Below are 13,026 nucleotides of genomic sequence, written 5' to 3'. Positions count from 1 at the left end.
GTCATTTTGAGACGGTCTCCCTGTAGCCCCAGCTGGCCTGGAACTCACTATGTAGACCAGGCTGGCCTTGAACTCACAGAGATCCGCCTGCCTCTGCCTCCCGCGTGCTGGGATTAAAGGCGTGCACCACCACGCCGGGCTCCATGCTGGAATTTTGTCTGGCTTAAGCTTATGTGAGACTTGTGTGCATGCTGTCACCACTGCTGTTTTTTGTGTTGTAATCTAACACATTTGGCTCTTAGACCGTTTCAGGCCTGACTTGCTTATGTTCCCTGAACCTTGGGAGGCCAAAGTTTGATGCAGGTGTCCTACTCAGGGATAAGCAGTCTGAAGCCTCTTATTCTCTGCACATTGCCCAGTTGTGGGTCTCTTGTTTTAATCACCATTTGCTACATGAGGAAGCTTCACTGATGGGAACAGAGAGATGCATTAACAATAAGTATAACAACAAGTAGGTTTATTTATTTAGCAGAATCATATTCCTATACTCACCCATTGTCCTGTGACCTGGCTAGCCACAGGTTCCTGCACCTGACATCAGTGTCAGTTATGCGCCCCATTTTGTGAAATGAACTCCAATTCAGAAAGTGGTTGGTTACTCCCATAACACTTGTGGCACCATTGTACCACAGGCATGTCTTGCTGGTTATTGTAGTACACAGGATTCACAGCAGGTAAAGGTGATCACCCCTCTCTTCTGGTAGCATGGGTAGTACCTTCCAGCACTATTAAAACTAGTCAGTACAGATAACACTTTGAAGTCAGTACCACTTTGATTTCTCCACAACTTGTCTATGTAGTGTCTTCAGCTATAGGGTCTTGCTGTCAAGTTCTGGTGGGTAGCCAAAAGCAGGGGCAGTTGTCATTGTTGTTTGAGGGTCCCTGGGAACCCTGGTCAACAGTTTCAAAAGAAGGAGTCCATGTCGCTGGATAGTACTTCTATATTAAACCTCACCCATTGTGGAAGAGGAGGCAGAAAGATTGTAAGAACCACAGGTCGTGCATAACTATAAGGAATCAATGTCTTACATGCTCCTGGGAACTTGTTCATATGAACTTACAGCAATGGTGACAATATGCACAAGACCCACAGAACACAATCAGACCAAAACCAGGATAGAACTGGGGAAATGAGCAGGAGGGCCCAATTTTAGCTGAGGAATGATTGGCAGCTGATCCATTTAAGGAAGTGATGCTAGAGAAGGCCACAGTGGATGAATTCACACTGAGGGACATCTGGGTACATAAACTTACCCTAACATATATGACAATGCATAAAATCCTGTGGGCAGGCTGTGGGTTTGTGCAGTTATGGGATGGGTTCTAAATATGATTAAGATGTATGAAATCCATAAAAATCAATAGAAATATATATTTTAAAAAGGGGATTGGAGAAATGGCTCAGGTGTTAAGAGTACTTAGAGGACTTGGTTTCTGTTCCCAGCATATACATGGAGGTTAACAACAATTCATAATTCCAGTTTCAGGCGATCTAACACCCTTTTCTGACCTCTATGGGCCCTGCTAGACATAGGTGTACTTACATACATCCACACAGTATGCTCATATACATAAAATAAAATAACAATAATAAAGTATTAAAAACCAAACAGGGCCTGGCATGGTGGCACATGCCTGTAGTCCCAGCACTTTGGAGGCAGAGGCAAGTGGATCTCTGTGAGTTCAAGGCTAGCCTGGTCTACATAGTGAGTTCCAGGACAGCTGGGGCCATACGGAAACCTGCTTCAAAAAGACAAAAAAACAAACAAACAGGGAATCCATTCCTGGTATTGTACTTTTTCTCATGTAAGTAGGAGCGATGTCTCCCTGTTATAGGGCAACTCCTTTTAATCTCTTTGTATTATATATTATATACTTTAGGAAGATTCAATATTGGTAGGTTTCCATACAACTTTTTATTTGCTTTGTTATTGTTCTTTAGTTTTTTAAAATTATTTTTATATTTTTATGTGTATGCATGTATTGCCTGAATGTAAATAAGTGCACCCGTGTCATGCAATACTCGTGGAGGACAGAAGAGGCTGTTGGATCCCCTGGACCTGGAGTTACTGGCAGTTGTTAGCTGCCATCTTGGTGCTGGGATTTGAACCCAGGTCTTCTGCAAAGACAGCCATTGTTCTTAACCTCTGAGCCATCTCTCCAGCCCTGTTACTGTTTTTTGAAACAGGGTCTTCCTGTAGCCCCAGCTGGCCTCGAGTCAAGATGTAGACTAGGCTGGCTACAATCTCACAGAGATCCACCTTTCTCTGCTCCACCCCCAACCTTCCAAGTGCTTTGATGAAAGGCTTGTGACACCACCCTTGGCCATCTGCCTTTTTCTAAAGGACTAATGTCAGTCATCCTCCCCTGCTCCCTCCTTTTCACCGCCCTCTCATTCGCCACACCCTTTAACCCTTCCTACCCCATTATTCTTTTTTCTCATAGCCAGTTACTAGTCTCCTTATCACTTTGGAGTCTCCAGTTGCAATATTTGTATCTAAGGATTCAAAACTAGCATCCTCTTATGAGCAAGAGCTTGGGGCTTTTGTGTTTCTTGGTTTCTTTTACCTCACTCACAACGATTGTTTCCAGTTCCATCCATTTAACTGTGAATTTCATAATCTCTGTTTTCTTAACTGCTCAAGAATACTCCATCTGGGAACCAGTAAAAGAAAGGAGCCAGGAGCTCCTCCCTAGTGCATGTGACCCCTGAGGAACAGACCTTCAAACAACATTAAGTGTAAAAATAAGTTGATTTATTTGGGCCAACTGTATGGTCTTAAACACCCAAAGGAAAATATAACCAAAGAGTAAAGTCATCAGTATATTTCTTTAAGAGTTCAAGGGATTACACTTCCTAGGCAATAGGCTTAAGTCCATATAAAAAGTTATTTAGATAATATTTTTCATTGATGATTTTGTTCCTAATCAGAAAGTACGGCTGAGATGTAAGACTTCAAATCTTGGTCTCCAATACTGTAGTGCCCACCTGTAGCCAAGGGAGACAACCCACTATTGTTCTAAAATGATGGATAAATTTGTTTTCTCCCCCTGTCTAGAAGCCTTGCTAGGTAACTGACACTGATTCTAACCGCTCCAACAGCTATCAAAATACCTGAAAGCAAATCCTGAATCCCTCACTCTCAAGTCCAGCCTTAGCACACAAAAGAAAAATGAGGAGGAACCCAATAGAGGGATGCTTTTGGAAGCCCTTGTCAAGAAATTCCAATGGACTCTCATATGAACATTTGAAAATTGCCCTGTTCTTTTTTTCTAGTTCCCTGTCTAGAACTTATAATGCTAATTACTCTTGCCTTTACTTCTCCTTCACACACACACAAAAAAAGTTGTGCAATTTGGGAGTCTTTTAGATAGACCCACTGAAGGGGTACTCCAGTTGTCTCACCCTGCATAGAAGAAGCTAGAGCTGTCTGCGTCCAGAGTCCTGATTCCCTATTCTTAAGCTGGGTAACCTCTTCAGAGGATGGTGTGATAAGAATAGGAGATAGGAATTGGCTAGGCAGTTAGGGTAAAAAGACCCCAAAGAAAAGTAGCCAGTTTCTTGACTAAAACTCACAATGTCCTTGGGCCTCTTAGCAATGTACTCTGTTCCAAAGGCCAAAAATGTTAAAGTATTTGGGAACTTTTATCTAATCCTTAAAAGATTTTAGGGTTTCCTCTTCAGAGGGGGGAATGGTAGAGTAGTCAAAAGCCCCATACAAAAAGAAAAGAAGAAAGAGTACATGAAGTTATCAGAAAAAAGCGATGGAGAGATATGGGAGGAGTTGGAGGGGAGGGAGTGGCCATGGATTTGATCAAAACACCTTACATGCATGTATGAAATTCTCAATAAATTATTTTGAAAAAGAATACTCCATTTGTAAATGTCCCATACTTTCATTTTCTTTTCATCAGTTGGTAGACATCTAGATTATTTCTAATTCCTGGCTATTGTAAATAGAGCAGCAGTGACCATGGTTGAATAGATATCTCTGTAGTAGAATACTGTGTCTTTTGGGTAATGTACGTTTTAGCTTTTTGAGGAATCTCCACAATAATTTCCATAGTTTGCATTCCGACCAACAGTAAATAAGTGTTACTCTTTCCCACACCCTTGTCAGTATTGATCATCATTTGTGTTTTGTATCTTAGCCAATTTGACTGGTAAGATGGAAAGTCAAACTTGTTTTAATTTGAATTTCCCTGGTAGTTAAAGATGTTGAACAATTTCTAAATATTTCTCAGCCATTAGTGTTTTAACTTTGGGAAATCCCAGTTCATTTCTTTGCCCCAATTTTCAATTGGTTGTTTGTGTTTTTGATGTGTAGTTTTTTAGTTCTTTATGTGTTCTAGATATTAACCCTGTGTCAGACATACAGCTGGTAAAGATCTTTTCACATTTTTGGAGGTTACCTCTTCACTCAAAGGATGTTGTCTTTTGCCGTACAGAAGCCTTTCTGTTTCATGAGATCCAATTTTTCAATTGTAGACTTAATGCCTATGCTGTAGGAGTCTTGTTCAAAAAGTCCTTTCGTGTGCCTATTCTGGTGTATTCCCTACTTTCTGTTCTATAAGCTTCAGAATATCAGGTCTTATGTTGAAGTCCTTGATCGATATGAAGTTAGGTTTGTGCATGGTGACAGGTAGGGAGTCTAGTTTCATTCTTCTATATGTAGCAATCCAGGTTGACCAGCATCATTTTTTTTTTGATGTTTTTATTATTATAGCTCTGTGTTATTATTTGAGATTAGGGATGGTGATGTCTCTAGCAGTTCTTCTATTGTTGAGGATTGTTATGGCTACCCTGGGGTTTATTGTGCTTCCCAATGAAATTTGAGATTATTTTTTCAATTTCTGTGAAGAATTTTGTTGGAATTTTATAGGAATTGCATTGAATCAGTAGATTGCTTTGAGGATGGACTGAACAAGTGTTTGCCCCATTACACCTTTTATTCCTTTGTGTTAGATGTCATCAGAAAAATGGCCACCAAAAAAAAAAAGTCTAAGCCTGAGGGTAGGGATGGACTGTTTCATAGGTATTTCTTCTAAATTCATATTTTCTCATGAAGGGAATAGAGAGGTTTACAAAGCTTTAAAAGTAAACGTAGGAAGCTGGAGAGATGGCTCAGCAGTTCAGAGCAGTTGCTGTTTATCTGGAGAACCAGAGTTGAGTTTCCAGCAGCCATGTCTGGAGCTCACAACTGGTTGTGACTCCAGTTCGACAAAATCTGACATCCTCTTCTGGCATCTGAGAGAACTAAATACACATGGCATACAATCAGAGCCATACATATACACATAAAGAAAAATAATGTACTGTTTAAAGTTAGGAGGCTCAGTAATCCCCTGAAACAAGGTTCACAGTGCTCCTCACCAACATTATGTATACATATAAAGATTTACATATAAACACTAACAAATACTGAAGATGCTGGTTCTCTGATCTTGAAGTTCCCCAGTTCAGAACCTTTCTAGATGGAGCTTTTGTGAGCCATATATGGTAAGGGGGTTTTCAGTGTTACAGCTGTCTTTTTGTCAGCCATGGTCTTGTAAGTAACCCCTCACCCATTCTTCTGTAAGTAACTGCAATCAATTTACTAAACTAGTCTTTGCTAGAATAGTTTCTTTTGCGTATCATCTCATGGTCCCATCTGCCAATGAAAAGGTCTGAGGTTCAAATTCATACAACTTTTGAGTTCTTTCCCCAGGTCAGATGCATCACAGGCCCCAAGTATGTATAGAAAAAGGCAGGTGTAGGTGTGACAGATCTCCCAGTTATGTGACAGGAACTTGTCTCAGCACTGTTAAGTCATGGCATCCCATTTAGAACAATGCATTTCTGCATCATGAAAGTGAAACCCAGTTCCATTTTGAAGGCACTTACTGGGTTTCTGCATGGTAAGCAAGACTGATCTGGAGCTGATGTTCACAAAGGCACTAGATTTGCATTGGTATTATGGAGAAATCTTCTGGGCAAGTGAAGGCCTGGCCAACTGTGATTTTTCTCAGATCAGTGTCTGTATCTGTCATACCACTGCAGTTCATGTCATTTTGTTAAGGCTGAAATTGGAAATTTTACCTTGTTTTAAGATGCTCATCTTATGGGGCTGGAGAGATGGCTCAGTGGTTAAGAGCAGTGACTGCTCTTGCAGAGGACCCGGGTTTGATTCACAGCACCCACGTGACAGCTGTGAACTGTCCTTAACTCCAGTTCCAGGGAAATCCAAAGCCCTCTTCTGACCTATGCAGCATTGCATGACATGGGTGCACTCACATACATGCAAACAATATACTCATACACATAAAATAAAAATAGTAAGGTATTCGGGGGACAGAGACAGGCAGATCTCTAAGTTCAAGGCCAGCCTGGTCTACATAGTGAGTTCCAGGACAGCTGGGGCTACAGGGAGACCCTGCCTCAAAAAGACAATAATAATAATAATAATAATAATAATAATAATAATAATAATAATAATGTATTTGAAAAAGAAAGATGCTTATCTTATAGAACACCATTGCTCATTAGGAGTTAGTTTGAAGGTGTGTGTGTGCTATGTCACAAATCACTAAGAGTCAGGTTGCAAATGTTGATGGCCTGAGTTTTTTAAGTTTTAAAATATTATTATTGTGTGTATAATGTGTATGTGTATCAGATGTGCATGTCACAATTGTCAGGTGAACAACTTTTTTTCTCTGTTCTCTTTTTGACTTTTTGTGCATTCTAGGGATTAATTTCAGGTCATTAAGCTTGTGTGGCAAGGATTTTACATACTGAACCAGCTCCCTTCACCCTATGACCTGATTTTTAAAGTATGACAATTAATTTTGGCCCTTTGTCTTTACTTATTTTTTGGAAGTCGTTGAAATGTGTTAGGGAAAACATCATCACTATGTTGTTCTTTTGACTTTGACAGTTACCAGACACTTGCTGATCCTACTCAGTTTTTTATTCAGTACAAACTTGTCTGGTTTGGTGATTCATGAATTTTTCTCTTAATAGTGTAAAGCGAAATCAGGAATTTTGATGACCTGCTTCCTGTCCCTCCCCATTCCAGTCCTTTTTCCCTCCCTCTTTTCTTCCTGAGATGAGTGTTTTGCTGTGTTGCATAGGCTGACCTGGAGTCCTGCGCTCACAAGAACCTTCTGTCTCATTCTCTAATGCAGCTATGACTATACACACATGTCAACATGATTGACTACATAGAATTCTTTCTGAAGCACATGTTGCCTTTATAGTTACTTTACTCGCATTGGACTGTAGCTAAAATTTTTTTAAAGTATTATTTTAGGATCTTTAACTGTGTATCGTATTTGTTATTTGATTAAAATTGTGCTTGAGGGACTGGAGAGATGGCTCAGTGGTAAAGAACAATGGCTGCTCTTTTAGAGGACCTGAGTTCTATTCCCAGCACCCACATGGCAGCTAAGAATCATTGGTAACTGGTGTTCCAGGAATATAAAGCCCTCTTCTGACCTCTGAGTGCATTGCACACAGACACACTTACATACATGCAAACAATACAGTCATACACAGAAAAGAAAAATCATAATTAAATTTTTTTATAATTGTGCTTGAGTAAACTACTTATAGCAGCATATACATTATTTCTCCTGTCAGCACATAAAATGGGTTCATTTCCCCACTTAACAAGGTGTGACAGCATGTCTGAATTCATGCCCACTAGGGAAGCTCATTACACTCAATGGCTGTTATTATTTGAGGTCACAGAGGCTGATCCTCTAGTTATCCTTGTGAGTTTTGAATAGATTAGTAGACTTTCAGAATGAGAACCATTCATAATGTACCATAGAGTTTTTGTAAGTCATTTATGCTATGTGTTTTATCATTTATGTTCATGCAAATTGTACCAAATGTTAAATTTCCTCACATCAGCATTACTTAACATTGTGTGCAGGAATTTCTAAGGATAAGAAGACACTCGCAGGCTTATTGCCCTCTGTTCTTTACATCAGGTGGTCAGACTTTCTTAAGACAGGAAGGAGACATGCGCTGTAGAACGAATTGGGGCAGAGCAGCAGCACATCTGGGCCCTGTGTGCAGCAGTGAGTGGAGTGTCCCTCCAGTGTTCTTTCCTTTCAGAACTACTCAGAGCTTGCATTAGAACCTATGTGTCATGGAACAAAATGTGTGGATACCAGAGAATTATATGAACATATCATCAACTGAGTTTGGAATGTTTAGGATTCTGTGACATTTGAGGATGTTGCTGTTAACTTCACCCAGGAAGAATGGACTTTGCTGGATCCTTCTCAGAAGAATCTCTACAGAGATGTGATGCTGGAAATCTGCAAGAACTTCATTTTTATAGGTAAGAATATCATCTTCCCTTCCTTTAGTATACTAAGGAACAAGCATTTCTTGGAAGTGGTGCTCTTCTGTGCTTTGGAATATTGAAAGGGAAGAATGTGGTATGTAATCAGGCAAGGTTCATAGACACTAAAGCTCCAAAGCAAGTTTTCAGTAATTTCTAATTCATCAAAATTTTCTTCAACTACATTTTAGGAAACAGTTGTGAAGATAAGAATATTAAAGACCATTATAAAAGTTCTGGAAAAAGTCTAAGGTAATTTGAAAACAGTAGAAGGAATGTTTCTTTGAAGTAATTTTTAAGAAATTTATATTTATTTTATTATGTACATGTATGTGGGTGAGAGTGTGTGTATGTGTGTGTGTTTGCAAACCTGTGTGCATGTGGACCAGGAGGTATGAAGATGTTGCTGGATTCAATGGAGTGGGAATTACAAAAGGTTGTGAACTACCTGTCTTGGTTGCTGGCAACCAAACTCTGGTCCTCTGGAAGAGCAGTAACTGTGCTTAAGAGCTAAGCCCTGTCTCAAGCCTCCCATTAAAGGTATTTTATGTGAGCATTTATGAATACATAAACAGTCAGCACACTTTTTTTTAATTATTAGGAAACATAACATGTTCCTCAATTTAAAAATCCTATTCAGTGTTTGCATGGCATTTCACATGCAGGGAGTACTAGGAACTCACTTTAACAAGTGTCACTCTTCGGGAGACAAATCTCTGTGAATTCAAGTCCAGCCTGGTCTATATAGTGAGTTCCAGGCAAGATGGGGCTACAGGGAAACCCTGTCTCAAAAAGATCAAAATAAAAAAATAAAAAACAAGTGTCACTCTTGCTAGGCATGGTAGTACACACCTTTAATCCCTGCACTCTGGAGGCAGAGCCAGGCAGATCTCTGAGAGTTCAAGGCAGCCTGGTCTTCATAATGAGTTCCACGTGGTGCTTTCTCTAAATAAATAAATAAATAAATAAATAAATAATAGTCCCTCTTTTTATCAGCCCTGTGGGAGCCATGTTATAGGATTATCAATCTATTTAGTTTCCAACCATTCAGATACAGGAGAAGACATACACTCTACCTAAGTTTGGGAACAGTATGTGACTTAAACTTTGTAATGAATACTAGTAAGTTGACTTTTACTAATATACTTGTCATTTTTACAGAAGTTCCACATTCGAGACATTCTGTGAGCATAAAGAAGATCATCAGGATGGAGAAACTTTCAGTTGGATAGCAGATGCCAATATGATCATGAAAATTTCTAGTGACCTAACACCATGTGAAAACATTTTGTGTGGGCAGGTTTCCATGTGTCATTCACTCTTCAATAACCATCGTACCTCTCACTCTCAGTGCAAACCAAATGAGCATGAGGAGTATGGAAACGAGCCACAGTACTCTAATGCTCTCACAAGCTGTCAAAGATATATGAGAACTCACACTGTGAATGGACCATTTGAAAATAAGTCATTTTTAAATTATTTTGATTTCCAACATTCACTGGTAATAGATCAAGAAACACACAGTGCAGAAAGCCTCCATCAATACAAAGAATATAGAAAAGCCTCTGCTGATGGCAGTTCACTTCATACAGCTGGAGCAATTCAAACTGTAAGAACACATTATCAATGTAATATATGTGGGAAACATCTGAGGTCTTCCATTTCTCTTCGAAGACATGAAAAACTTCATAGTGTTGAAAAACGCTGCGAATGTAAACAATGTGGTAAAGCCTTTAGATATAATAGTCATCTTCAAAGACATATAAGAACACATACTGGAGAGAAACCCTATGATTGTAAACATTGTGGTAAAGCCTTTAGACAATACAGTTTCCTTCAACTACATGAAAAATATCATACTGGAGAAAAACTATATGAATGTAAAGAATGTGGTAAAGCCTTTTCACAATACAGATACATTCAAATACATGAAAAGATTCATACTGGAGAGAAACCCTACACATGTAAACAATGTGGTAAGACCTTTACATTTTTTAGATCCTTACAGTTACATGAAAAAAGACATACTGGAGTAAAACCCTATGAATGTAAACAATGTGGTAAAACCTTTATATGTAATAGTGATCTTCAAAGACATGAGAAAACACATACTGGAGAGAAACCCTATGTATGTAAACAATGTGGTAAGGCCTTTACATTTTCTAGATCCTTACAGTTACATGAAAGAAGACATGCTGGAGAAAAACCATATGAATGTAAACAATGTTGTAAAACCTTTATATGTAATAGTGATCTTCAAAGACATAAGAAAACACATACTTCAGAGAAACCCTATGCATGTACACAATGTGGTAAAGCCTTTACACAATACAGTGTCCTTCAAGTACATGAAACATTTCATACTGGAGAAAAATCATATGAATGTAAACAATGTGATAAAGCCTTTAGGTATCACAGTCGTCTTCAACGGCATGAAAAAACACATAGTGGAGAAAAACCTTATGCATGTAAACAATGTGGTAAAGCCTTTAGGTATCACAGTCGTCTTCAACGGCATGAAAAAACGCATACTGGAGAAAAACCCTATGCATGTAAACAATGTGGTAAAGCCTTTGCACAATGCAGGTACCTTCAAGCACATGAAAAAATTCATACTGGAGAAAAACCGTATGAATGTAAACAATGTGATAAAGCCTTTAGTCGTAATTGTAATCTTCAAAGACATGAAAAAACACACTGGAGAGGAACCCTATGCATGTAAACAACGTGAAAAAGCCTTTAGGCAGTCCAGTCACCTTCATGTACATGAAAAAGTTCAGACTGGAGAACAATCATATGAATAAACAATGTTTAGGTAAAGCCTTTAGTTGTCACAGTTCTCTTCAGTTACATGAAAAAAAAAGTCATACTGGAGAAAAACCCTATGAATGTAAACAGTGTGGTAAAGACTTCAGATGTCACCGAGATGTTCAAAGACATGTGAAGTCATACTAGACAAAACCCCATGTATAGGAACAGTGTGGAAAAGCATTTAGAAGTCACAGTCACCTTTACATGAAAGAATTCATATTTCAGCAAACCTAGGAATGCAAACAAGGTGGTAAGCCTTCAGATGTAACAGTTATCTTCCTTTATGTGAAAATTCTTGTTAGACCAAAACCCAATGAGTGAAAGCAATGTAAATCTCACCTATGATACATTTATCTTAAGTTACATGAAAAAATACTGGGGAAAAACCCTGTCAATGCAAAGAATGTGGGAATCTACATTTCATAGTTCCTTACAATTAAAAAAGGAAATTGTGAGAACCCTGTGAATGTGAACAATGCCTGTAGTTGTTTAACTTCCTAAATTACATGGTAGAGCAGTCTCACCCCACAGTGTTCTTTCCATGACAAAAACTCATTGGAGAAAATTCCTAGAAATGTAAAATCCAAGTGTTAATGTTTTATAAGCATTCACTTCCATTATAAGAACTCACGCTCAAACCTCTAAGAATATAAAGAACAGGGGCAAGGATTAAGCTGCCACAGTTCCCAACAGCAACAGTGTTGTGTGAGCTTTTCCTTGGGAGACCTGAGCAAATGTCTCCTCACCTGAGATTGGACTTTCTACCAAAGTCTAATTAAGTGAACCAAAGATTTTACTGGGGTTACTTCTAGGAGCATGGACAACCACAGCTACATCATCAAAAAGTCAATCCAGCCTAAATGATGACTCTAGATGCTACAGTGCTGGTGATTTCTACACAAATGGCAGGCAGCTTGGTTGGTGATTAAAAAAAATATTTTTATTTTATGTGTATGTGTGTATTGCCTGCATGTATGTGAGTGCACCTGTGTCATGCAGTGCTGCATAGGTCAGAAGAGGGCTTCAGATTCCCCTGGAACTGGACTTAAGGATGGCTCATAGCCTCCATGCGGGTGCTGGGAATCGAACCCGGTTCCTCTGCAAGAGCAGTTTGTGCTCTTAACCACTGAGCCATCTCTCCAGCCCCCCCCTTTTTTTCCCCATAATTGTTTACCGTTTCTATAACCTTGTGGAGTGGCCTTGGGAGTCTTGTAAATTTGAGCTTTCTAGGGCTTATTTATTTCTACAGTCTCTTGCCCCCACCCCCCCCTTTGAGAGGGACTCTGTCAGTTCTGAGGAAATTGCTCCACCACAGCCCTTCCCTTCCTCTGGCTCTTACATTTTTTGGTAATACTTTTAGAGCCTTGGGGACAGGGAGTGTGAATATAAATATCCATCCATGGCTAACATTGGGCCACTATACCAGAGCAATACGGACTTTTTCTCAGGATCCTCATCATTGGTTTTGAGTCTGTGGTATACCAGTCATTGTGAAAGGAAATTTTGCATGATGGATTTGGCTTACAGTAGCAGTGATCTATTAGCCATGAGCTGAAATGTTGAGAAGGCAATTTGAGAGGCACATGACAACCACCTAACAAAACAATAGCAATTGCTTCCCTACTGGGTCCTGTGACCACTCCAGCCACACGTTTTGTTCCTGTCTTATAATATCAGACACGAATTTTCTCCTATGGATTGGGCTGTAAATCCAATCTAAAAGCTGCTTTTTGGACTCAAACAGTAGTGCCGCTGTTGTAACACGAGGCATGTTCTCCCTGCCCTGCTGGTACTAGAATAGATAGGGTTTATAGCTGAGCAGGACTGCTAGCGACAATTCTTCCCCAGCAATCTACATTGCACCTGGCATCATGCAAGCCAG

General features: G+C 39.4%; 1 protein-coding gene across 1 annotated transcript in view; it reads left to right on the top strand.

Moving 5' to 3' along the window:
* Window positions 1–12,172, top strand: part of LOC103738615 (zinc finger protein 878-like) — an 18,892-nt gene extending 6,720 nt beyond the window's left edge. The window contains 5 exon segments of the mRNA XM_029566220.1: window positions 8,204–8,330; window positions 8,525–8,585; window positions 9,495–11,024; window positions 11,026–11,133; window positions 11,135–12,172. Coding sequence (XP_029422080.1) covers window positions 8,204–8,330; window positions 8,525–8,585; window positions 9,495–11,024; window positions 11,026–11,133; window positions 11,135–11,288 — 1,980 coding nt within the window. The 3' untranslated portion in view covers window positions 11,289–12,172.
* Window positions 12,173–13,026: the final 854 nt, after the last annotated feature.

This window comes from Nannospalax galili, unplaced genomic scaffold (assembly GCF_000622305.1).
Source record: "Nannospalax galili isolate Female #2095 unplaced genomic scaffold, S.galili_v1.0 scaffold1519, whole genome shotgun sequence".
NCBI lineage: Eukaryota > Metazoa > Chordata > Mammalia > Rodentia > Spalacidae > Nannospalax > Nannospalax galili.
The sequence above is the reverse complement of the archived record's forward strand: the minus strand, read 5'-3'. Positions and strand labels throughout refer to the sequence as shown.